This window comes from Rana temporaria, chromosome 3 (genome assembly GCF_905171775.1).
Source record: "Rana temporaria chromosome 3, aRanTem1.1, whole genome shotgun sequence".
NCBI lineage: Eukaryota > Metazoa > Chordata > Amphibia > Anura > Ranidae > Rana > Rana temporaria.
This window is the reverse complement of record NC_053491.1, coordinates 352,535,571-352,563,326: the sequence shown is the minus strand read 5'-3', so window position 1 is coordinate 352,563,326 and position 27,756 is coordinate 352,535,571. Positions and strand designations below refer to the sequence as shown.

Sequence of the window (27,756 nt, the reverse complement as noted above, 5' to 3'; positions counted from 1 at the left end):
GACATACATTGGTCCCTATGTGATTGCGGGTGTCAGCGGATGGATATCCGCTGACACCCGTAATCGTCCGCCTCCGCAAACATCCAATTTTGCAGACGGAAGAAAATCCTATTTTTTCTTCGGATGAACACGGACATACGGTCCGTGTTCATCCGCTCCCCCCATAGGTGAGAGTGGAGAAAATACAGGGCGGTCCCTGCACAGTGTGCGGAGACCGCCCTGTCATCCGCCGGTTCAGCGGGGATCAACGGAGCGATCCCCGCTGAGCTTACGGACATACGGAGGCGGATCATTACTGATCCGCCCAGTGTGAAAGGGGCCCAAGTCTTATGCCGCATACACACAACTCATTAAAAACAATTGTGTGTAGGCTCCAGAACATGCTCTAAATTTTCGCGTCGTTTTTCACGTTGGTCTTAAGACCAAAATGGCATTTTAGTTTTAGTCCCATTTTAGTCTTCTGCAATTGTTTTAGTTTTAGTTGTATTTAGTCAACTTAATCTCCAGTACATTTTAGTCGACTAAAACTATAATCTAAAATTTAATGGGTGTAGTTAAATTGTAATGCATTATTTAAACAATTCTCTACAATTTCAAAACTCATTATATACTGCTGGAGTGAACAATCGAATGTGATATAATTTGGTATTGAGGTATGAACATGCACTACAGACCAGTGTTAATTTTGACGTCAAATTTCAATTTACAGTAGTTTTAGTCTTAGTCTTTTGATTAAAATGGCATTTTAGTTTTAGTCAAACGTTAGTCATCTCAATTGTTTTAGTTTTAGTCATATTTTAGTAGACTAAAATAGTATTAAGTTAGTTGACTAAAATGTTTTAGTCGGTTTTAGACGTCAAAATTAACACTGCTGACAGACATTTACCAACTCCTTCTTTGATCAGTCAGTGATCACTGACTCTGTCCATTCATAACTGAGCATCGTAAACTGTATTTACTCTGCTTCAGTTTATGAATAAACAGGAGCCACTGTCAGCAGAAATCATTGTAAAATAAATCATTGTAAAAAAAATAAAAAATAACAAAAAAATATATAAATTGAAAAAATTATAAAAAAATAAGTCGTAAAAATATTAAATTGTAATTTTTATTTAAATAAGAATAAAAAAACGAATGAAACAGTCCATGCCTTATCAATGTCACCTATCAGTGGCCATCAGTGCTGCAAACTAGTGCCACTGTCACAACATTAAAAAGTATCGATAATTGTGAGTACTTTAAAAAGTGATATCAGTGCAACCCCTACTTTAGAACCACTTTAAAGCGGTGGTTCACCCTGCAGAACAACATTTCAGCATAAAATCCGGCATAGTAGCGCGAGCTACACTATGCCGGTCTTAATTTTTTTATCCCCGTACTCACGGTTATATCGTACATAGACGATTCCGTCTGCCGCGGGGAATGGGCGTTCCTAGCAAGAGGGAGGGTGATTGACGGCCGGCTCTGGCACGTCACGCTCCCCGAAGACAGCCGGAGTAGGTCTCGGCTCTTCATGGCGCCTGCGCACAGGCTATGCGCAGGCGCCGTGAAGAGCCAAGCCTATTTCGGCTATTTCCGGAGAAGCGTGACGTGCCAGGGCCGGCCGTCAATCACCTTCCCTCTCCATAGGAACGCCCATTCCCCGGAATCTTCTATGTACGATATAACAGTGAGTACGGGGATAAAAAAATACAGACAGGCATACTGTAGCTCGCGCTACTATGCCGAATTTAATGCTAGAGGGAATTTTTTTTTTTTTTTTATATAGGGTGAACCCCCGCTTTAACATTGAACAGAGTCACCCTCTGTGATGCATTTATATGTAAAACACTGCCCCCAGGAGGTGATAGCAGGCAACTACAGAAGTATCCATATTTGTTTGTTAGCTGCTTCAGTACCTCAGGAGCCCCAAAATCCAGAGAGCTAAAATATGCAAATATTGTCCTTGTTCCAGAAGTTGGTGCTTGGTATATGACCTACTACCTGAAGCTCATTATATCCATACTAATCACTGAACAGCTCACTGGCAAAGAGTTGGGCATGTGAGGAGTGTAGGCCAAGCATAGCATGGAAAATTGAAGTTGGTATTTTTATAATGGTAAGCACCAGGGCTTTTTTCTCAAACAATAGGTGCTGGAACTCAACCACGACCCCCCAAAACCCCTCCCCAGACACACCCTCCAAATCACATCAGATAGTGGGTGTGGTCAGTCAAATTTCACGAACAGTAGGAGGGTCTTAAAGGGGCATTAAATACCAGGATTGCATTACACACAGAGTGCAGAGCTGTCACTTGTAAACACAGAAACCGGACTTCTATGTTTACAAGTGATTGTGGTGAGCCGCCTCCCCCCTCAAGGGTCTGAGCCAGAGGTGGTGGAACTGAGTTCCACCAAGTTCCCCCTAAAAAAAAGCCCTGTTAAGCACTAGATTTTGGGGGTGCTGGAGCAACTATTCATACACATGTGCCTATGCAGGCAAACTGACACAGTCTCTAGCCCAAATTTCAGCCCTGGCTGTTCGGTTACAGAGACTGTTGGCCCATCATTCCTTATATGAGGCCTTTTTGTAGGGTATCGCACACATTTGTTGTGTGAAAAATATACTACAGCGCTAATTAAATAATCAATTCCACGTGCACCTAAATAAAAAAACAAATAATATAGCTGCTATCTTGAGTGATACCAAATCCAAACAGTGAAACATATAAAATATAGATGCGCTAATATTAACTTAAAAGGTGATATAAACGTACAAAAAAAACTAATCAGGGAAAACACTCCATAAACTGTGAATTACTAATATGTCCTTAATTAGTGCACAGTGATTAGCAGGATTCCATGCAGGGAAAAAATCACTCTCTTCAATCTGAATGCTAATCCAGCCCTCCACCACTGCGATCAGATGATACAGGCACTCACAGACAGGGATTGCATGAAAGAAAAGAGAAAAAAAGCCTCATTGCGCATTATTCGATGACAGATCAAAAAATGTAATCAGAGCATTGACATATGCACTCACGAATCCCCGCTTTCAGTAAAGCATGAAAACGCCACTCAGTATGTTGTTTCCTCAGCTCGATCCGATGCACTCGGATTCGATCGCAGGCTCCTCCCTACGCGTTACGTCACAGGCACGCGACTTACTCATGGGTTCATACGTTATGAGAATGGCTTGGGGTTTAGATAGCCTTCTCATTGACAGCGTTTACATTAGTGTGAGCAACCAAAGGGAAAGACAAAACATCATTGCGGCAAAACTTTACTCACATAGCTGAATTCTAGTGAGATCAAATGTCGATGCATAGACACACATAATTTTAATAAACAAATTTAAAAAATGTAATTGATATAAATCTTTAAAAACATTCTATGTCGTTTGCTATGCGGATGGTGCATTTGCATTTGCATTTGCATATGCAATCTACTGCCCTCTTGTGGCCAGATATACAACAAGCATAGAATAAGTAGATGAACATTTAAAAATACAATTAAATAGATGCATCAACACTATTCAATATTATCAATAAAACATATAAAACCATCAAAAATATGTAATAAAAATATGTAATAAAAAATTGTTAAAAGATTATTACTATAATGACAGTAATAAAAACCATCATAATGAATAAAAATCAATATATATTAATAAAATTAATTATTAATACAAAACCATGAGTATGTTTACGAATTGGAAATGAAACAATTTAAATCAAATTCGATATTAAGGCCATTGGGAGATAGAGTCTGCATCTCATGTATCCAGCGAGACTCAGTTTTACTTAATTCCCTTACTTTATGACTGCCCCTCCAGTGTGGAGTGTATTTGGCAATGGCCCAAAATTTCATTTCCTTGGGATTGTTGTGGTGGCATAGATCAAAGTGCCGAGACACATTGTGTTTGGGGAAGGCTTTTTGGATATTTTGGACATGTTCTCTGATGCGCTTCCACATTGGGCGCTTCGTGCGTCCAACATATTGGAGTGAGCAAGAGCACTCCAATACATATACTACCCCTTCAGTCCTACACGTGATCAGATCCTTTATGTTGTATTCCTTCTGAGTCACTGTAGATTTGAATTTAGAACATTTTTGTCCATTGAAATTGGTTTGCCTACACGCAAAACATCGTTTACATGGAAAAAAACCTTTTCCTTGGTAAAAAGTGAGTAAATTGTTTCTCACTGGTGGGTCAGGAATATTTTTTGCTCCCCCTCTGTGCTCTCCTATGGCTCCGTGGGATCTTAACCTGGTCCTTTCAGGCCTTCAGAATTCGCCCTTTGAACCCAGTTGGGATATTTCCATATCTGACCTCACCTAAAAGGTGTTTTTTTATTTATTTTTTGCTTTCACCTGATTTGCGGGTCTCTAAATTATGAAACGTATTCTGTAAAGAGCCTTTCCATGTTTTACTCAATAAGGTGGTTCTCAGGCCTCCCTTCTCCCTAAGGTGGATGTCCTTTGAACCTATGGTCTAAATCAGTGGTCTCAAAACTGCGGCCCTTTGCATACCTTAATCCAGCACTTGGGGCACTATTCCTGCCACTGATACAAGGCACTATTTTTTGTAGAAAAAAAGAAAAAAAAATTGAGAAAAACAAAGAAAAAAACGACAATTCTTTATGATTCACCTTGCTTTAGGAAACAACATGTAATTTGATTAAAGTTTACATCCACTATAAGCATATACTTGGTTAGCAAGTTTACTTGCCATTTAAACTGAAACAACCTGTTTCCTAGTTTTCAAGGGATAAACATGGAAATAACACAGCAGATACGTTTTCACAATTAGCCTGCAAGTTACGATACCTGTGGGATTCGGATATATTGTAGTGCTGTATTGCTTTGCTATTTCCGCTGCAGCCATAATATACCCTTTCCAATTACCGGAGAAATGTTTCTGCCGTTTTGATGGCTTGTTACGCTAACAAACACGAGCTGTTCCTTTCTCAACTGACATTATTGTAAAGAATAGTTTTCCTGTTGAAGTATAGCTGGTAATATTATTGTGCACGTCCTAGCTTACAGTGTAAAACGTGCTGCTTCTTAAAGCCTTTGCTAGTTTTAAATTGAAGAGCCATTGCAATCTCTAGATGTAAGCAGTTAACTTTTTTACTTCCCTTCCAATTAGAAAGCATGTAATAGGCAATGGCTACTACCTAACAACTTTTAAATGTGTCTCTCTCCCCCCCACTAAATCATGATGACTCACAGTACAGATTCCACCAAAGAAAACAAGAGAAGCTTATATGGCATTATGGTGCAGAGGTTTTCATTCCTCATCGTATTATTTATGACATACTGAGGAGGCGTGGCCACACACTACGTCAAAATTTAAATTTCTTTGCATGTTACCTGACTGTTTGAGGCACCAGAAAAAAAGTTGCTTTATCAAAATCCCAGAACTTCACCATGTATTATTACAACACATAGGTGTGAAACTAGCCTTCTTAGAAGATCTTGGCCCAGATTCTCAAAGGGCTTACGACGGTGCAACGCCATGTACGCCGTCGTAAGTCCTAATCTGGGCCGTCGTATCTATGCGACTGATTCTTAAACTCAACAGTTCCAAAACAGAACTGCTTATGTTTCGCGCTAGCCGAAAGAGTCAACTGGCAACAACCTGCACACCGCCGCCCATTCTGGGCCAAATCATCACCCCTAGCTCCAAAGTCAAAAGTCTAGGAGTCATATTCGACACCTTCATGACAGTGGACGCACAAATAGGGTCAGTAGTCAGCGGAGCGCACCATTTGTTGCGCCTACTACGCAGACTTATTCCATTTATCCCCAAAGAAGACGTAGCAGTCGTGGTGGGAACAATCGTGAATTCCAAACTGCACTATGCAAATGCTCTTTACCTCGGACTCCCAAAGTACCAAATCTCTCATCTGCAAGTCGTTCAGAATACGGCCGCCAGACTGGTGACTGGGAAAAAAACATGGGAATCAATCTCACCTTCGCTGAGAACCCTTCACTGGCTGCCAGTAAAAGACAGAATTGCATTCAAAGCACTCTGTCTGACACATAAGTGCATCCATGGGAAGGCTCCGCAATATCTTTGCGACAAGATAGAACTGCACAATTCGAATCGCGTTCTGCGATCCACCGACCAAAATCTGGTCACGGTACCAAAAACAAAATACAAGTCCAAAGGAGAAAGAAGGTTTGCTTTTCAGGGTCCTAGACTATGGAACGCTTTACCAACCAGCATTCGGTTGGAGGAAAACCACCTGACTTTCAGAAGACGGATCAAAACTCTGCTCTTTTGATGTCATGAGACACGAACAGCTAGCGCCCAGAAGCGATTCAGTTCGCATGTGCCGCGCTTTATACGTTTTTCATTCATTCATTGATTCAGTTACGCATAGATATCCATTAGATCCGACAGGCGTAAGGCTCTTACGCTGTCGGATCTTAAATGTAATTTTTTTTTTTGGCCACTAGGTGTCGACTCCGTCGTTTTCCCCGTCGAGTATGCAAATTAGCTAGATACGCGAATTTCCGAACGTACGCGCGGCCGACGCAGTAAAGTTACGACGTTTACGTTAGGCTTGTCCCGGCGTAAAGTTGCCCCTGGGTATATGAGGCGCAATCAATGTTAAGTATGGCTGTCGTTCCCGCATCGAAATTTGTCAATTTACGTTGTTTGCGTAAGTCGTCCGTGAATGGGGCTGGACGCCATTTACGTTCACGTCGAAACCAATTAAGTCCTTGCGACGTCATTTGGAGCAATGCACCCTGGGATATTTTTCAGACGGCGCATGCGCAGTACGTTCGGCGCGGGAACGCGCTTAATTTAAATGCTCGACGCCCCCTTCCCGGCTAATTAGAATTAGGCGGGCTTGCGCCGGGTGATTTATGCTACACCACCTCAACTTTACAGGCAAGTTCTTTGTGAATAAAGCACTTGCCTGTAAAACTTGCAGTGGCGTAACGTAAATGAGATACGTTACGCCCGCCGAGTTTTACGCCGATCTACGAGAATCTGGGCCCTTGTTTTTCTTAACTTAAAGGGGTTGTAAAGACAAATATATTTTCCTCTTAAATTAAAGTCTGACAGTAGCTGATAAAGTAAAAAGTATTGTTTTGCATTATAACTAGTGTGATACCTGTTGAAATCGAGCTGTTTTATTCACCTCCAGCACTCCTGAATCATTATTCTCACTGACTTCCTGGTTTGCGGTGCGCATTCATTCTTGCTACATCACGGCCTAATGGGAACTACAGTTCCCATTAGGCTTAGCCTCCATGCCTGTGGGGGATAAGAGAGCATCTTTACACAGGGCTGTAGTCATAGGGAGGGGGTGAGCACATTCTGCTTTCCACCATGCAAAACGGCTCAGATGCTGGTGGAAAGCAAGAAGAGGAGTGACAGGAAATGGCATTTTCAAACCTGGATTACTTTATTTTGGAGGTCAAAAGGAAAAACGAGGTAAGTGATATTTAAATGCTCTAGCTTGCAGCAATCAATTGATCTAATAAAAAACGAACCTTTAGTGTTCCTTTAAAGAAGAGTGCCAGTCATTCTGAAAAAGTCAGCAGATACACTTACCAGTCCAGGGATACAATGCTGTCACCACTGGGGCTGGTTCTTTGCCAGTCTTCGGGTCCCCATCATCGGCTATGACCTTCTGCTGTTTTGCAGATGGCTTTCCACTGTGCATGCATGAGTCACGCTACACTTTCCAAATGGTCACCCAGGAGCAGAAGCAGGAACGCTACCTGCCAGAAATAGGTCCCCATTCCCAAAGAGAAAAAAATTCCAATACACGCAAAGAAGGAGGGATGTAGGAGGATCAGTGGAACTTCCCTTTTCAGGTGAAGTTCCACTTTAAATGGCAAAAGCCAATTCAGATCAAGGCAATTAAAATGTATTATGCAGACCGCAACAGAATGCATTGGTTTGTTCAGCTTGGGATGCAGACCTATACATGAGAAAATGCTATTAATACAGTTGTATTTTCCTTTAAAAATAAATAATGGTATAAAAAAAGCCCTTTTATCCAACTTTACCCCAAAACTACCTCTTTGCCTCTAGATCTTGTTACAGAATTATAATATTTATTTTATCTTGGTTCTGTAAGGAGAAGCAACCCTCATTACTCCCTATCACCAGGCTAGAAAAATTATTGCAGGAGCAGCAACTGGGAGGTTAGTTCCTATTGACGTAGACACAAACCCCAGAACACCATCTCCCAAGAGTCTGTTTCCTGCGTTCAGTGTGTGGCCAGGCTCTTAAGAGTCAAGCCAGCAGCATTGTCTTACTATGAAATACATCAATATATGCATGTGGAACAGCAGTGTATTTTGGTTTTGTGTTGCCCTAGGCAAGACTACAATTGGGTGCTCCAATTTACCAACCCCCCCCCCACACACACACTCACACATCAAAAATTTTCCAACTCCAGCCACTTCAAATTTACATACGCCATGCAAAGGCTCTCCCGGGAGAGCCAGAGAGAGCCATGGAAGACAGCGGGAGGGAGAGACGTCCCCTCCCACTGCTTGTAATAGCAACCAGGAGGCTAGTAAGCCATTCCCATTTATATTACAAGAGAGCCGACTGGCAGCTCTAAAAAAACAATACCCAGCCGATGCCTGCATCACCCGGTACAGGCACATGTCCCTTTCAAAAATGCCGCTCTAGGCGAACGCTTTGTTTGCCTCATGGTAGATACGCCTCTGATGTGGAGTAGGACAAAGGGGTGAGGGAAATAGTGAGGTCTGTATTCCAGGAGGCAGAGCTTAGAATGCTGCTTGGGATTTCGGTAGAGTAGGGGGAAGACTTATCAGCCCAAACAGGTTACCTTATTTCTAGCGATCAACAGGTATATTTCGGTATTTGTGTATTTAAAGGGAAAAAAAATAGCGTTTTCTCAGACATACATCTCCATCTTGTACCAATTTATGTATTCTTATGCCATACTTATGAGGCCGCTGTAAAAGTGGAAAATCACTGTAGTAGTCTCTCCTGCTAAAGTGATCGCCTTTGTCTTCTGGGTTCTATGCTGAATGGCTGCCCTGCTGCATAGTAACCACAGAGGGTTGCTTGCTCAGCAAAGGCACCATTCACAGAACACCTTGCATTTTTCTCAAGGAATGCAAGGCATTCTCTGATTGAATGAGATGGAGAGGCAGGGTAATGATGTTATAATCTCCATCTTGTCCAATCAGAGAACACCTTGCATTCACTGATAAAAATGCAAGACATTATGTGAATGGTACCCATACAGAGCAAGTGACCCCTTGGACCCAGAAGACTGCGGCAATCACTATAGTACTATAGTAGCAGTGACAGTGCAATGATTCTCTGCTTCCACAGCGGTCCCACAGGTATGGCATATGCATACTTATAGTGCAACGATGCAATATAATCCATACCTGGAGTTCAGCTTCAATTCCATAAGAAATGAATAGAGCATTATGTGTATTTGTAAATCTGCTGTTTTGTGCCTCTTCACAGATGCTTCTTGTTATGTTCTTTTGCAGATTGAATGTTCCAGCGTTTCAGATTATTCAGAGAAAATTATCAAGGCCAACCACTTGGACAACAGTAAGGCACTTGAATATGTTTTCATGTTAAAAAAATGTAAAGGCAAAGCTTTTATTCTTCATTGCTGCTAGGCCTGCCGCAACTTTTCACATTGTTAAATGCCAGTATATGGATTTTCCTCCTCTATGGAAAAGAAGCTATCATTGGAAAATCACTGTTAGCAATAACAAACACTCATAGTCCTGATCCTTCATACTTATAGTTGCCGGAGGGAGTAATAGAAAACCTGCAATATTTAGAAACATTTAGGCTTTTACTGCAGAACTCCACGTTTGAAAATCCTAGCCCTTTGGCTGTCATGCTGATTTAAATGGTAACTATGAGCAAAAGCAAACATGACATACAGTATATGGTGCAATTTGTCACAAGCATTACCACAGCAGTTTTTTTAATCATAAGTGGTGCCGCGCGCCTAAAAAAAACTATTTTAGTATCCCTTTAAGACTGCATAAGAAACTATTTTCAAAAACAAGAAATCAATTATAAATCAAACAGTGACAATTCAGTGATAATTCAGTCCTTGACCTTGAAATGTCCTTGAAGGAGCAGTAAAGGAAACAATTTTTTTTTTGCTGAAATGACTGTTTACAGGGTATAGAGACATAATAGTTAACTGATTCCTTTTAAAAATGATTAAAAGTAGATAAAAATCAATCATATAATGTACCCGTAGTTTAGTTTCGTTTTTAAACTAGTTTCATGTTTCTGTGAAGTACAGAGACACACAGAACAAAAACAAACAAACACAGGGCAGTGTTTGTTTTTAAAATGAATCTGATTGGTTCTGAGGAGTTTTAGACACACAGTAATCACACCTTCTTGATCATGGACCACAGTGAGAAGCTCGCATGAGTTTTTTCATAAGGAGCCAGACAAACAGGAAGTGTGGAGATCAGAGAAGGATTACAGCTACTTCAAAGCAAAAACGAACAATGAGGACATGAAACCAGGACTGCAGTAAGGTAAAGGAAGCTATTTAGCTAAAAAAAAAATCCTTTAGTGACCCTTTAAGTGTATAACTGGTTGCATACACTTGCGAAAACATTTATTCATATAGCCAAATGTGTTTTTCCTTAATTAGTGTTCACCACTATGTGCTCCAATCAATCACATGCAATGGTGATAATCCCCTCACCTGATGTACCTGGGTGATAAGACCAACCAATGGTCTAAATGCGCTCTTTTCCCTCTCTGGGGATCTGATGTGCAGTTTCACTTCCTTAATGGCAACCTTGGCACTCCCCTGAGAAAGCCACGTGTCTCTGTGGCGTAACGCGTAGGGGAGGGGCCAGTCTGACGTCATGCTGAGGTGCGCATCGAGAGAGCATTGTGGAAACACACTGGGAGTTATTTACGAAAGGCAAATCCACTTTGCACTACAAGTTCAAAGTGCACTTGAAATTGCAGTCGCTGTAGATCAGAGGGGGACATGCAAGGAAAATAAAAAACAGCATTTTAGCTTGCACATGATTGGATGATAAAATCAGCAGAGCTTCTCCTCATTTTAGATCTACCCCTCAGATCTACAGCGACTGCACTTACAAGTGCACTTGTAGTGTAGAGTGGATTTCCCTTCAGTAAATTTTAGATCTACCCCTCAGATCTACAGCGACTGCACTTACAAGTGCACTTGTAGTGCAGAGTGGATTTCCCTTCAGTAAATTAACCCTACTATTTACCACAGCAGTTTTTGTTTTTCTGAGTTCCCCCATACCATAGTTTTGTTAATCCTGTCATTAGATTCTTTGTTTCATTTTCCAGTAAAAGGGTGACAGTGCTGTTCGATCTGCAGTAAAATCCCACAGCTGTGTTGACTAGGGACAGGGTAGTATTAACGGTGGCACTGTCACTTCCAGAGTGGCACTGCGCAGGTTTCAATTTGAATTAGCACTGTTGGAGGCAACAACGCATGCACTGAAACATAAGATTGCTCCACACCCTCTAGCAGTGCTAATTTCAATTGGTGCTTGTGCGCTGCCACTGTTGAGTTGGCGCCTGTGCACTGCAAAGTTTATACTGTGCTGCTAGGCTTCCAGGGATGATGGTGAGGATGCCATTTTCTAAGAACAGACCCTTCACAATGGGGAATGGGCCTAAGAAACTCAAAAGAATGGTAACCTTAGAACAGACCTCTCACAACGGATGCTGTCCCTGAGATATGAGGATGAATGGTAACCTTAGAACAGACTTCAGATTGTCGTCTGTCCCCAGGAAATGGAGATGAATGGTAACCTTAGTTCAGACCTCTTGCAATAGGGACTGTCCCCCGGGAAATGGAGAGGAATTTTTATTTTAGGAGAGACCCCGCACAATGGGGACTGTCCCCAGGACAATAGGGATGAATGGCAATTTTGGAACAGACCCTTCATAACAGAGACTGTTCCCGGGACATAGAGATGAAAAGTAACCTTAGAACAGAACCCTCAAAATGAGGATGAATGGTAACTTTACTGTAACTGACACCTTTGCTGGACAGATTGCATCATATACTGTATGCCACTTTTAATATCTTCAATACTTTCTGATTTAGTGACCCAGAACAAGTGTACTTTTAAAAGTTCTGACTTTTCTCTGACTGTTCCTGAACTGTATGCTTGTTCCATGATAGCAATCTGGATTGCATTAAAGTGCATGTAAAGTGTGTTTGGAAAAAAAATGTTTGTCTGGATATCCCATCACAGTGTGTCCCGCTGGTAATTGCCACCAGGTCACAAACAGACAGTGAATCTATCCTTTCGGGACACAGATAGCAATGAAACACAGGCCTGCTCACAGAGGAATCCACAGGGAAGAGAGACTGATCAATTCCTTCCAAGTACTGTATTTATCTTCTCCCCAGCCATACCTTCTGAGCTAGTCTCCCAGGGATTGGCTAGGTTGGATATATACAGTATTCATAACTCCAGGGGTTTATCCTCCCACAGTATTTTTTGGAACATTTCCCCACTAACAGGCAAGAGTACTTAACATCCAGGTTTAAGGAAAACCTACAGAATCCTGACAAATAGATTGCAGCTCAACATAGTACACTAAATAGCCCCAAAAAAATATTAGAACAGAAAATGGGTAGAATTGCTGCCTTTTTTTCTGACAATGAGATTTCCCTGCACTTACTGTCTTGGAGCCACTACAATAATAAACAGAAAAGTCTCTAAAATTGGGTCAACTAAACTCTCTTAGACAGCTGTCAATGGAACGGGTTTCCACTTTGGAAGGTTTAACCCCTTTTCCTGTCTAAGTGACAATTGCATTTGGTCATCAGGACAGCAATAAAGATAGAGGTTCTAACTCTCCATTACTCTAAATCACTGCCACCAAAAATGGAGAACCATTTATTCCACTGAAACCAAGGATGGGGCACTATTTCCTCTATCGACACCGAAAATAGGGCCCTATTCCTCCCACTGATATAAATGATTAGGCACTATTCTTCCCACTGACACCAGCATTGGGGGCCCTATTCCTACCACTAAACCAATGATGGGGAGACTATTCCTCCCCTCACTTGACACATGTGCAATGCAATTTTTTATTCCCACTAACCACCAAACCTCAGATATTGTTTATTCCCACTGGCCACAGTCTGACCCTCTAATGCCTTGTACATACGATCAGGTTTCTTGGCGGTCAAAAGATCGCTGGGAAAACCGAGAACAGGCTTGGTCACTTTTCCCTGTGTACACACAGCCAGTTTTCCCGACAGGAAAACTGCTTGAGAGCTTTGGTCAGGAAAACCGGCCCTGTGTATGCTCCACAGCAGTGTTTCCCCATAGGAAAACTGCGGGGGGAAAAACGATGCGATTCGCGATGGGAAAAAATAGAACATGTTCTAATTTTTTTTCCCCACAGTTTTTCTGTCGGGAAAACCACTAGGGAGCATACACACGGCCGGTTCTCCCGACCAAAAGAAAACATGACAGTTTTCCCGTTGGGAAAACCGGTCGTTTGTACGAGGCATAAGTCTAAAGGACAGTGAACTGGCCCTTTGTTTAGAAAGTTTGAATCCCCCTGCTCTAAAAACAAAAGAGAGAAACTAATTTGGGCTTTACATACTCATTACAATATAGTTTATGTTTTGTTTACAGCTGAATTCTCAGCAGATGTAAAAGACAGAAGTGAATAGAGCTGTGTATTCATTAAAGGATAACTAAACAAAAATCGAATATATTGCAGCCAACAGCTGTTAGATGTGGTGACTGGGGATGAAGAAATTTGGACATATTTGTATTCCATATCAGAAGAGCAGCCTGGGTGACAACCATGACTCCCTACATAGATACAGTACAGTGTAAGAGTAACGTAGCTACCCAGGGACAGAGTGGGCTAGATTCAGATAGGTTAGAGGATCTTTAGATCTAGATCTTTAGATTTACGTTATGCCGCCGCTATTTTTTGAAGCAAGTGCTTTATTCAGAAAGCACTTGCTTCAAAAAATAGCGGCGGCGTATCGCAATTCCCCCGGCGGAATTCAAATTCCGCGGCTAGGGGGCGTGTAGTATATAAATCAGGCGCGTTCCTGCGCCGATCGAACAGCGCATGCGCCGTCCGCAAATTTACTCAGCGTGCATTGCTCCAAATGACGTCGCAAGGACGTCATTGGTTTCAACGTTAACGTAAATTAAGTGCGGCTGTATTCGCGAACGACTTACGCAAACGACGTAAAAAAAATCAAAACTCGGCGCGGGAACGACGGCCATACTTAACATAGGATACGCAGGGGTAACTTTCCGCCGGAAAAAGCCGAACGCAAACGACGAAAAAAAAAAGCGACGGGCGGTCGTTCGTTTCTGAATCGGTGTAAATGCTAATTTGCATATCCGACACGTAAAAGATATGGAAGCGCCACCTAGCGGCCGGCCTGAAATTGCAGCCTAAGATCCGACGGTGTAAGTCACTTACACCTGTCGGATCTTAGGCATATCTATGCGTAACCTGATTCTATGAATCAGGCGCATAGATACGACGGCCAGACTCAGAGATACGACGGCGTATCAGGAGATACGCCATCGTATCTTCTTTATGAATCCGGCCCACTGTGTTGTTTTTTTCAGGAATACCAGGTGAAAATATGCTTGAAATAAAATGAATGCAGACATCCCATCTAAGGTCTGGTAAGCTGCAATATATTAAAAGTTTGATTTTGGGTGTAGACACACTCTAATGCTTATTACCTTCTTGTTTTTTAATGCAAACAATGTACCATAAGTTCCTGAATGCAAGTTGGTTTCAGCCTCTTGAAGCCCCTATACAGCTTAGCTCAGACTGAGGGAGGGAGAAGTAGTAAAACAAGCCAGTCAGGTGTGCTGCAGTCCAGTGCAAGGGGTATGCTAATAGAGGGCAGCATGACAGAGAGGTGAGCTCATCAGTTTTCTGCTTCTCCTTTCACTGTCCAGTCACAGGCTAGGGGAGGGACAAGACCTGAAAGTGTTACTGAACTGCAGCAGAGAAAAATCAAGTCTCCTGCCCAGCAAGGCAGGATTGTACAGTGTGACAGAGCTGTGTAAATCTCCCATAAATGCATTTCATTTGTATATTTAGCTTTTTGGCTGGAGTTCAGGTTTAAAATATATTTTCATTCAATAAACAATCTATTAGCATAGATAGTATATACCGTATTTATCGGCGTATAACACACACTTTTTTCCCCTTAAAATCAGGGGGAAATCGTGGGTGCGCGTTATACGCCGATCCGCTGTCTCTGAGCGCTGCCACCGACATATACCGAGCGCAGTACACTCGGGTACACTCGGCTATGCTCGCCCGCGGTCACGCCCTGTGCCGCCTCCTAGCCTTTATTCGAGAGGAGCTGAGCGTTGCCGAGCATAGCTGAGTGTACCCGAGTGTACTGCGCTCGGTATATGTCGGCGGCGCTCAGAGACAGCGTGGGAGAGCTCAGAAACAGCGCGGGAGAAGTGGGGAGGACACCACCGAGGCCGCAGATGGACGCCGGACCGGACAAGGCCTCCGATGGACGCCGGGCAAGACACCGACAAACTGTAAGTAATTCATTTTTTTTCCAGGAATTTCTCTTCTAGAGTATGGGTGCGCGCTATACGCCTGTGCGTGCTATAGGCAGATAAATACGGTACTAAGATATATCATATTAAACCCTGCTACAAAGCAACATGTTAAATGCATCCACTGAGGAATTCCAATTTTCATCATATCATCCTCTGTATTTGGACTGTATGATGTCTCTTGGTAATCCGTTGTTTTTTAGTAGGAGTTATAAGAACTGATTATGTACCAGAAATCACGAGGATAGATTAGAAACAATAACTGGTGGAGGTTATACACATGAGACCTTAACGGAAATGAAAATTCAAGCCACATACCTATAAAATGATTCCTTTTTGATTAAGTCTGTCACATACGCCCCCAACCCCCCATCCTTTTTATTGGTATTATTTGTTCTTATGGCTTTTATATGTGCAGCAGAAAGTAAACTAGCCCATTAACACCTAATTTTCATTTAATATGAAAACATAACATACATAAGATAAACTGAATACAAATGATATCATTTTCATAAAGCAGTTTGTGTAAAAGAGGTTTTAATAAGACATTAATATGTAGATGGTTTTGTAGGGAGGGGTGATATTCTCTAACATACAGCTAACAGCTAAGGGCACATAGAAAACAATTGAGAGAGGCTAAATGAGAGGCAGCTTGATTTGCGGCTAACAGAGTCACTAATTTGCTGGATTATTCTCCCTCGTTGTGTGTAGAGAGGCATGGTCCACTATGTGAAGTAGAGGGGTATGAGGCACTGCCTGCAGAGTAGGACCAAGATATAAGATACTCAATGGAATAGAGAGGTATGAGAGACTGCAAATAGTATACAGCTATGAAGCACTTCATGTAACATAACGATATGAGGCATGTGAAAACTAGAGGGAAGTGTGAGGCATCGTGTGTGACAGAGAAGCACTGCTCAGGAATGCGTTTACGTTACACCGCCGCAAGTTTTCAGTGTAAGTGCCTGATTCTCAAAGCACTTGCCCGTAAACTTGCGGCGGTGTAACTTAAACCCGTCCGGCGCAAGTCCGCCCAATTCAAATGGGGCGTGTACCATTTAAATTAGGCGCGCTCCCGCGCCGGACGTTCTGCGCATGCTCCGTTCGCAATTTTCCCGACGTGCTTTGCGCGAAATTACAGGTGCTCGACGTGTTTGTGAATCGCGACGTGCGTAACGTACTTACGCCGAAAAAAAATAAATTCAAAAACGACGCGGAAACGACGGCTATACTTTAACATGGTGGAGTAATTTTACACCATGTTAATAGCACACTTAACTTTGCGACGGGAAAAAAAGACTTGTGCCGGCAGTGACCAGTCTTTATTACAGGAAGCTCCTACACAGAAGAAACATTTCACACTGGAGTACTGTAAGGATGAGCTTCGTGTTTGAGTCAAACTCATGTTCGACTCGAACATCGTATGTTCGACCGTTCGTCTAATTACAAACGTTATGGACCATTCGTGCCAAATTCGAGTGGCCTGTCACGGCCCATAATTCACTGCGGCATCGCAGTGCATTGCTGGCTGATTATTGGCAAAGCATGCATGACCCACATGCTTTGGCCAATCACAGCGCGCAAAAAACGGAGAGCCATAATTAGTAGTAATTTAGTACACGCCCCACACTATATAAGGCCGCCTCCGTGGCGGCCTTGTGTAGTGTGTTGCAGTGGTTAAAGACAGATAGAGAGAGAAAGAGTGTCATTTATTTTGAGTTAGATAGAGCAGGCAGGCAGGCGAGTCAGTTACAGTTACAGTGTGTAGAGGATATATATGCATCCCAGGTGTTGTATATATATTTATACACTGTATTGAGTTTAGATAGATCCATTCCTGTATGCTCTAATCTTCCTAATATACTGACAGGCAGGCAGGTGATTGTGCTAGCTGCAGTATTCTCACTTGGTGTACTGTGTCCTCTGCACAGTGTGCACCTAAAGCTACGTGAATACATTTGCTGGTGTTCTCATATTAATACCACAGGCAGTGACTGATCAGCAAGTATTTTCACTTGGTGTACTGTGTCCTCTGCACAGTGTGCACCTAAAGCTACGTAAATACATTTGCTGGTGTTCTCATATTAATACCACAGGCAGTGACTGATCAGCAAGTATTCTCACTTTGTGTACTGTGTACTCTGCACAGTGTGCACCTAAAGCTACGTGAATACATTTGCTGGTGTTCTCATATTAATACCACAGGTCGTGACTGATCAGCAAGTATTTTCACTTGGTTCACTGTGTCCTCTGCACAGTGTGCGCCTTAAGCTATGTGAACACATTTGCTGGTGTTCTCATATTAATACCACAGGCAGTGACTGATCAGAAAGTATTTTCACTTGGTGTACTGTGTCCTCTGTACAGTGTGCACCTAAATCTACGTGAATACACTTGCTGGTGTTCTCATATTAATACCACAGGCAGTGACTGATCAGTGACTGATCAGCAAGTATATTTACTTTGTGTACTGTGTCCTCTGCACAGTGTGCACCTAAAGCTACGTGAATACATTTGCTGGTGTTCTCATATAAATACCACTGATCAGCAAGTATTTTCACTTGGTGTACTGTGTCCTCTGCACAGTGTGCACCTAAAGCTATGTGAATACATTTGTTGGTGTTCTCATATTAATACCACATGCAGTGATCAGCAAGTATGGAAAAAAGTTTAAAAAACGATTTAACAAGTTTTTTCAGTAGCAGGACTCCTGAAAAAACAACCTTTTTTAAAACTTTTTTTCCATTGATACATGTTCCCTCGGGCAAGACCCGGGTTCTCAAAGACGTTTTCACAAGAAAACTATAGACACCCAGCAGGTAGAATATTTAAAGGAATTTTTCATTTTTTTTATTTTTTTTTATTTAAGCATCATTAAAATCACTGCTCCTGCATATTGTACCTGCTGGGTGTCGACTCTATAGTATGCCTGTGATAACATCTTTAAATAGCACAATCACCTGCCTGCCAGTAAATTAGGAAGAACTGATCTAGATAAGCTATACAGTGTATAAATATATGTACAACACCTGGGATGTATATATATCCTCTACACACTGTAACATTAACTGACTAGCCTGCCTGCTCTATCTACCTGCAAAAAATGACACTCTCTCTGTCTCTCTCTGTTCTCTATTAACTTCCGCAACACACTACACAAGACCGCCCTGCAGGCAGCCTTTTATAGTGTGGGCCATGTACTAAACCCCTGAGCCATAATTGGCCAAAGCCAACCTGGCTTTGGCCAATTATGGCTCTCCGTTTTTTGCTCATCCCTAATTGTGACACACCTCTCTCCTCCACCCCCTCCTCTTCTTCTTCCTCTGTGGCCTCTTCCTGTGCTGATTTGTCCTCGGAACCAGTGGTGCTCCGTAGGCGTTCAAGGGGCTACGCAGGTACGCAGGCAAAAAGATGCCATGAGCTGGTGTGCTTGGGGGACAGGAGCCACACTGGGGCAGAGGTTCTGTCAGCTCTGCAGGGGCAGGCTCAGAGGTGGTTGATGCCACGCCAGCTTAAGCCAGGAATGGTGGTTTGCAACAATGGCACCAACCTCCACGCCCTCCAGGGACAACTGACCCATGTGCCCTGTTTTGCTCATGCCCTTAACTTGGTGGTGCAGCGGTTCTTGGGCAGGTACCCGGGCTTACAGGATGTCCTGAAGCAGGCCAGGAAACTCTGTGTGCATTTCCGACAGTCATATAATGCCAGTGCTCGGCTGGCTGACCTCCAAAAGGAATACAACCTGCCCAAGAACTGCCTAATCTGTGACATGCCCACCAGGTGGAACTCTACGTTGGCCATGCTGCAGCGGCTGCACACGCAGCAGAGGACCATCAATGAGTATCTGTGCCAATATGGCAGCAGGACAGGGTCAGGGGAGCTTGTTTTTTTCCCCACGCCAGTGGGCCATGATCAGGGATGCATGCACTGTCCTGTCACCATTTGAGGAGGCCACGAGGATGGTGAGCAGTGACAGTGCATGCATCAGTGAAACTGTCCCTCTTATCCACCTGTTGGAGCACACGCTGCGTGGAATAATGGACAGGGCCCTTGAGGCAGAACAGAGGGAGGAAGAGGAGGACTTCCTTACCTCTCATGGCCCCCTTTATCCAGACAATGTTCCTGCTTGCCCGCCTATCACACAGGAAGAGGAGGAGGAGGATTGTGTCAGCATGGAGGTGGAGCCTAGCACTCGGCATCAGCAGCAGTCTTCAAGCGATCAATTACAGTCCCAAGAAACCCATGGACTTGTACGTGGCTGGGACGAGATCCCTTTAAGACTGCCTATGCTGAGTGACGATCCTGTCATGCTGAGTGACTATCCTGTTATGCTGAGTGACTATCCTTTTCCTCCTCAATGATCATGCTGATAGCTTGTAAGAACATTTTTGATTCTGGGCACCGCCATCAGTGGCTAAGGCCCAATTTTTCTGCCCCTGTTTAACAGGGGCGTGTAATTACAATTTTTGATGCAGTACTTTGCAGCAGGGCTCATTCCTGTGCTCCAACTAGAGTATCTGTGAGGGGTTGCAGTGTTGTGGCACCAGCACCAGTGCCTAAGGCCCAATTTTTCTGCCCCTGTTTAACAGGGGCGTGTAATTACAATTCTTGATCTAATATTTAACAGCAGGGCCCATTCCTGGTCCCACCAAGAGTAACTGTGAGGGCTTACAGTGTTGTGGCACCAGCACCACCAGGTGGCTGAAGGTAATGACATTAGCATCCCCTCACAGTATGTGTCCCAACAGTGTGAAGCAGTCACTATTTCTAATATGGCATATACAGGGTTCCCAGAGTCTGTGTGTCTTAGGGGGACATGGACCTGAATCCAAATTAACACCACCTCACGGGTCACCAGGCATACAGCTCACAAAGAGCACCGTTCCCCCAAATGCCAGAGCCCATGATCGCAAGGTAAGAGGCTAGCATTCAGTCCCCTTCAAAAGCCTCTGTCCCGGCTGAGTCTGTCACAACAGGCTAGGCACACAGTTAACCCTTTGATAGCCCCTGATGTTAACCCCTTCCCAGCCAGTGTCATTAGTACAGTGACAGTGCATATATTTTAACACTGATCATGTATTAGTGTCACTGGTCCCCAAAAAATGGCAGTTAGTGTGCAAATATTTGCCACAATATCGAAGTCCCGCTATAAGGTGCTGATCGCCACCATTACAAACAAATAAATAAATAAAACAATCCCATAGTTTGTAGATACTATAACTTTTACACAAAGCAATCAATTTTACCAAAAATATGTAGCAGAATACACATTGGCCTAAATTTATGAAGAAATTCGATTTTTTCTTTTTTTTTTATTGGATATGTTTTATAGCAGAATGTAAAAATATTTTAGTTTTTTTTTAAATTATCAGTCTTTTTCTGTTCATATCGCAAAAAATAAAAACGCAGAGGTGATCAAATACCATAAGAAAGCTCTATTTGTGGGAAAAAACAGAAACACATTTTCTTTTTGGGGACAGCGTCGCAGGGTTGTGTCAGTTAAAATAGCGCAGTGCCATATTGCATAAAATGGCCTGGAAGGGCTATGAAAGGGTCTAGTCAAGTCATTTAAAGTCAACAGGAACTGAAAGTAACAGAGGGCCATATTCTTAAACAAGTTACGTTGGTGTATCTACTGATACACCGGCGTAATTCGAAATTCCCGCCGGCGTATCATTGTTTTGTAATCACAAAACAATATACGCCGGATTTAGGCTAGGATCCGACTAGTGTAAGACACTTACACTGTCGGATCCTAAATGTAATTCTCCGCCGGCCGCTAGGTGGCGTTTACGTTCAGGTCTCATTTGTTTATGCAAATGAGCCTGATACGCCGATTCACAAACGAAATCGCGCCGTGTAACCGTCGCTTACGTCGTTTGCGTAGGCGTAAGGTTACCCCTGCTATATGAGGGGTAACCTTACGCCAGTCCCACGTAGGCCATGTTAAGTATGGCGTCGGGTCCGCGTCGTGTTTTCCTGTCGGGTACGTCGTTTTACTAAGTCGTTCTTGAATACGACTTTACGTCAATGACGCACACGTCGGCGTCATTGACGTTTTACGCTGAGAACTGGAGCATGCGCACTGGGCTATTTTAAGCCCGGCGCATGCGCAGTTCGTTCGAATCGGGGGCGCGCTTAATTTAAATACAAGCCGCCCCCTTGGATTTACGCGGGGATACGCCGGGCCAATTACACTACGCCGCCCCAAACTACAGAGCAAGTGTTTGGGGAATACGGCACTTGCTCCTGTAGGTTGGGGCGGCGTAGTGTAAATGGCTTACGCGCCGCCCGCCTAAAATATACGAGAATATGGCCCAGAGTCTTTTTGTCCTAGCAAAAAAAGGTCTACAACATTTTGATTAGACACATCCGTGTGATCTGCAACATCAATCTCAATCTGTGTGATCTCAATCACTCCTCGCAATCTAACTTGAGAGATCGCCACAGCGATAGCCATCGTGTCATTGTGTCACAGATGAAAATGACAGTTTCATAAGACAAAGCTACATTTTATTAGTGTATAAGGCTGAATTGAGCAGGCTTAATCACAGCCCCCCACACATATTCACACCAGAGTCATCAGTAGATGAAAATTGAATCTGTGAATTCTTCTTGTCTGCCCAATTCATAATTTTGTCCAGTACACACACCTATCCATCAAACTGATAGCTTGGTCTATCCACACCGCTGCGCTTTCCTGCGCTCGCTCTCAAACCTTTCATATCTAATCCATCATATAAAACAATGTCCTTGTGCTGATATTGAATCACTTCAACAGTGTTAGTTTTCAATATTTATACTAATTACCAGGTTCACCTAAAGCTGATCTACAGGAAAACAGCTAAATATACTTATGAAATAGTTTAATGTAGTTGTAAAGGTAAAAGTTATTTTTTTTTTACCTTAATGAATTACCAACATTAAAGCGGAGTTCCACCCTAAAAATGAACTTTCTATTAACAGCTTGCCTTTAATGTAAAACATTTTTTTTTACCTCACTTCTATCTGGCTGTTACTAGGCAGATTTAGTAGGTCCTAGGTGGTTCAACTTCCTGTCCCTTCCTAACCCTATTGCCTCCTGGGAAATTATGACACTCATTTCCCAGGAGTCTCTGAGCATCACTGTGCCTAAAAATCGCCCAGCATGCACCTCTCCCTGAAAACCAGGAATAAAAAGGAACTGGGCTTCACATGCCCACACATATGATGGATGCGGCCACAACATGAGCTAGAGGATATAAGGCAAGTTTTCAATGATATCTGGAATGATTGGGGAGCTATTAATATGTTTTAGGGACTATTTAATGTGATTAATTTTAGCTTGTAAAAAAATAAAATGATGCTCGGAACACTGCTTTTAAGGTAAAAAAAAAAACTTTTAATAGAAGCTCCCCCCTATGTGTGTTTGTTGCAGCAAAGAAGGTTGGGGACCAAATTTTGGCCCTGAACCAGGTGCATTTTGCTTCGATTCTTGTGCGGTTTTCCAAGCGACAGTGATGGCAGAATCTCTGCATTTGGTTGCCATTTAAAATGAATGGCACCCAAATGCACCTTGTGTGTGTTGTTGCAATTTGAAATTGTGGGCAGAATTGCACCAATTCTGCTGGGATTCCTAAACACAACACAAAGTATGAATGGGGCCTAAAATTTCCCTGTACTAAAAAAAAAAAAAAAAATCCCAGTAACTGCTCCCCCTACCCCCCTATCCCAAAACACCTGAGCATGTTAGCAATCCAGCGATGTGCCCAGCTGAAGCTATTGTCTTCTTACCTCACAGGAGACTCTGAGGCCCCGTACACACTCGATCGGAGCTGGATTCTGCCGAGAAACTCGGTCGTGTGTACACTTTTCAGCGAGGAAGCCGACGAGGAACTCGTCGGGCCAAATAGAGAACATGTTCTCTATTTCCTCGTTGTTCAATGAGGAAAGTCGACCCGCCGAGATCCTCGGCGGCTTCAACACTGAACTCGACGAGGAACTCGATGTGTTTGGCACGTCGAGTTCCTCGGACGTGTGTACGGGGCCTGAGAGTAGTGGGAGTCATTGGTTCCTGTTGTTGCCAGTCAAACCGTGTCTTTGTCTATGGACACAGGGCCATTTTAATAGCATCATGGGCCCCTGGGCAAAGTAATTCTCTGGGGCCCCTACAATGGAAACAGTGCAGGTAAACAGAAATCACATAGGTAGGAGGTAGGGGATATCTAGGGTGTAGAGGGGTCAGAGTTCTGGGGGCAGAGGCGGCTCTTTAATTAGGCAAATTAGGCACCTAAGGCCTCGCACTCACAGGGGCCTCACGGCTGCCTAACTTACCCAATGCATTACCCCAGTTTTGAGGGACAGGGGACCTTAACGCTGCTGTGCTCAGGCAGCGTTAAGAGCCCTGACTCAGAAGAGGGGACGCCAGCGCCCTTAACAACCAGTGAATATTGGTGACACCACCCCTTGTGACGTCAATGACCCAGCATGCCCTCAGTCAATTATGTCACAAGGGGACGGGTTCACCAGGTAATTTCACCCCGCCCCTTAGTCATTAAAAAGTAGGATGTGGGGCCGCCTTGTTAAAGGGGGCTTCCAGATTCCGAAAAGCCCCCTGCCCGCAGACCCCCACAACCACCGGCTAGGGTTGTGCAGAAGAGGCTCTTGTTCTTGAATTATTTTTGCCATCATGGGTGTGAGTGGGGCCCCATGTCAAGTTTTGCCTAAGGCCTCACAAAGCCTAGAGCCGCCTCTGGATATCTGGGATGTAGAGGGGCAGCCCGGGCTCAAGGACCAGCTGCTTTGAGGAAAGGGCAGGGGCTCCCCATGCAGCTGGGGCCCCTGGGCAGTGCCCAGGTGTGCCCTCTCATTAAGACAGCCCTGTATCCGGTTCTACAGGCCCTAATTGTGAAATGCCAGGCCTGGAAGACTCTTCCTTTAACTCCGGTTGGAAGGGTGAACCTACTCAAGATGGTATTTCTCCCCAAGTTACTTTACATTTTCAGACATACCCCGGTCCCTATCCCTGCCTCCTTCTTTCGTAAATTGGACAGCGTAGTCTCCTCATTTGTCTGGGGGGGAAGACTCCTAGAATAGCTCTGCGTAAACTCCAGCTCCCCCTGTCCTCAGGGGGATTGGCCTTGCCCTCTTTTAAATAATATTATTGGGTGGCGGTGCTGGTCACCGTGCGCTGGTGGTTCAAATAGACTAGGTCCAATCCCGCTGTGAATCTCGAAGCTGCTGCCTTGGGCTCATACGCCGCTCTCACAAATCTGGTCTATAGGGGACCCAGGGCCGCTCCACAGGTTACCCTTCCGATGCGCACCACAATCCAGGTGTGGGATAAAGTTACAGCAGCTATGGCGGCCCCTGACTCCATCTCGCCCCATGCTCCACTTTGGGGCAACCCGAGACTCTCGCATTTCAGATCTATCCCAGACCCCAGCGTCTGGGCCGGATATGGAATAGTTAAAATTCAACATAATATGCCTGCTGGAACGCTGCTCTCATTTCCAGAGTTACGGGCAGCCTTCGGACTTCCGTCACGGATGTTGTTCAGATACCTGCAGCTGAAACATGCGGCTCAGGCACAGTTCTCCAGGACAACTTTGGTAGAACCACATAGGATAGAGAGGTTCCTTATCTCCCGGGGGATTGATAGGATAGTCTCCTCCACCTACCTCCGGCTCAAGTGTGAGGACTCAGGAGGGGAGTCCCCCCTTCTCAGAGTTTGGAGGGTGGACATCCCGGATCTCTCGGATGATGACTGGGAGGCTGCACTGACCCACTATATTCCAACAGTCATATCTGCTAGAGATAGATTCATCCAGCTAAAATTCTTACATAGGGCCTACTACACCCCCCAGCGGCTTGCCCGGATATTCCGCACCCAATCGGACCAGTGTCCGAAATGCCAGGGAGGGACGGGAACGTTCTACCATGTAGTATGGGATTGCCCGGTCATCCGGGGATACTGGGAGGAGGTGGTGGCCAAAATTGCTGCCGCTACTGGACTCCGAGTACCACTGGACCCTAGGGTTCTTCTCCTGGGTATTACAGAAAGTGTGACACAATCTACACATGCCGGTCTACAACTGTTTTATCTTAGTTTCTACGCCAGGAAGGCACTTTTACACCAGTGGAGACTGACGGCCCCCCCTACGGTGGCTCAATGGCTTGCACTGGTTGACTCAGTGTTACCTCTCTTCAAGCTGACATACATGGGGCGGAAGTGCCCTCAGAAATTCGACAAGGTCTGGGGTTCGTGGGTGGCGGCTGGGGCAACTTCCGTGCAGTAATGTGGCTGACGACATTCTTAGACCTGTAACGCCTTACATGACTGACTGCCTAGTCTCTGACGCCTTATTGCTGTGCCTAGCCCTACGCACTATCCCCTACATGCTGAAAATGCTCTGCCCTTAGATGGGGACTCCGGGGCCACGAGCCGCTGAGTGCCATCAGTCCACAATGATATACTGCCACGAGCTGTCTCTTTTGTCCCCCCCCCCGCCTCGGGGGAAAATGCTTATTGCCCTGAACTGCACATGAGCAATCTTCACTTTATCCGGCCTCCCGACCTAGACCCGGCTGGGTCTCATTCCAGTGTCCTATTCTGTACCTACATCAGTAATCATTTTGTATTGTACTTCCTGAAATACTGAACCTTGCTGTACCACAGTTCTGTTAATCTGAAATTCTGCATTGTCCTGTTTCAACTGCTCCTTTTTATATCAATAAAAACATTTCTGTTAAAAAAAAAAGACAGCCCTGTATGGACACACACAGAATGGCTCAGGAGCATGCCCGCACAGCTGCCCCATGACATACGGCTTGCTATGGGGGCACATGCAGGAAAGTAGAAGTGGAGAGCGGCAGCGGGGGGGACTCCAGAATAGGAGGTAAGGACCTGCTCTGTGCAATACCAATTTGGATCGCGGATGCGGGATTCTATTTTTGGTGAAGAGGGAGCAAGGAGTGGGGACAAGCAGTGCTTTGTTTTGACAGAGGACCAATGCTGTATCCTGGCCTAGGCCAACAAGGCCCATGCCTAGGGTAGCACTATGCAGGGGGGCCAGTCGGCTTGCGCTACACTGTTAGTGTAGCGCCAGTCTTATGGGGTGGACTGGGCTGAGAGGCAAATTAGTTTAGTGCACTGCTTCTGGTATGCAGGTGGCCGGCATTCTGCCACTGTGGGGGGGGGGGGATGGGCGCCACTTCTAATTTTGACTGTCCTATCATCCTGGACCACAAACCTTCCTTACTGTGCTACATGTTTTCTGCTAAACCATTGGCATGGTTATATCTTCTTTGTCCTCTCCATAAAATTATCGGAAATGTGTGCTTAAAGTAGAACTATAGGCAACACTTTTTTTCCCCGTTTTGGATAGAATAAGGGAGGGTTATAGCCCCTGTCAGTTTATTGTTTACCATCCCTGTCCCATTGCAGAGATTTCCCTTCACTTCCTGCCCCATAGCCAAACAGGAAGTGAGAGGAAATTATGCAAATTAAGGGAATTTATTGCCCCTTCCCTAGGCCCTCAGAACTAGTGTCCCCACTCGAAAATTTGAGGGCAGGTCTTAAACAGCAAGGGGTGTGTCCTTGACAGAAAGGGGTGTGTCATATTTAAATTAGGGAGTTCACGAGTTTAGTCAGGCCTAAGGCAGCACAAAACCTAAATACACTACTGCAGAGGACACACACGGCCCAGCTCAGGAGTAAGCTGACAGGTGCACCACCATAAGAAGCAGCTTCCTATGGTGGCGCACCAAGAGAAGGAGAAGCAAAGATTGCTGGCGGGGGGGCGGGAAGAGGAGGATCGCGTCTGATCTGTGCAACATCATTGCACAGAACAGGTAAATACAACATGTTTGTTAAAAAAAAAAAAAAAACACCCATGCCTTTACAACAACTTTCAATATAGAGATATAACTGGTTTCACTAAGCAACAGCTCCACTTTTTTCTCTAGTTTTCATAAATCAGCCCCATTATTACAGAGACTGAAATGGATTTTATAAAATGCTTGTTGAATAGTTTTGTCTTCCATCAGTGCTGGCGGCACAGCACTGATCAATGTAACTTTCATTGTAAGGAACAAACACGGAATAACCCATGGAGAACTGAACAATGTACTGCGGTGACAGCTCCCACCATCATTACATGTCAGGAAATGAAACAGCAGTCATTTATGATGTAGATAATACACA

At 44.1% G+C, this 27,756-nt stretch overlaps 1 protein-coding gene across 2 annotated transcripts in view; it reads left to right on the top strand.

The window, feature by feature from the left end:
• PRMT8 (protein arginine methyltransferase 8) overlaps positions 1-27,756 on the top strand; it is a 236,346-nt gene that overhangs the window by 154,964 nt on the left and 53,626 nt on the right. For both annotated transcript variants that reach the window (XM_040345189.1, XM_040345188.1), the window contains exon 4: positions 9,492-9,555. In XM_040345189.1, coding sequence (XP_040201123.1) covers positions 9,492-9,555 — 64 coding nt within the window. The remainder of the gene's footprint in view (positions 1-9,491; positions 9,556-27,756) is intronic.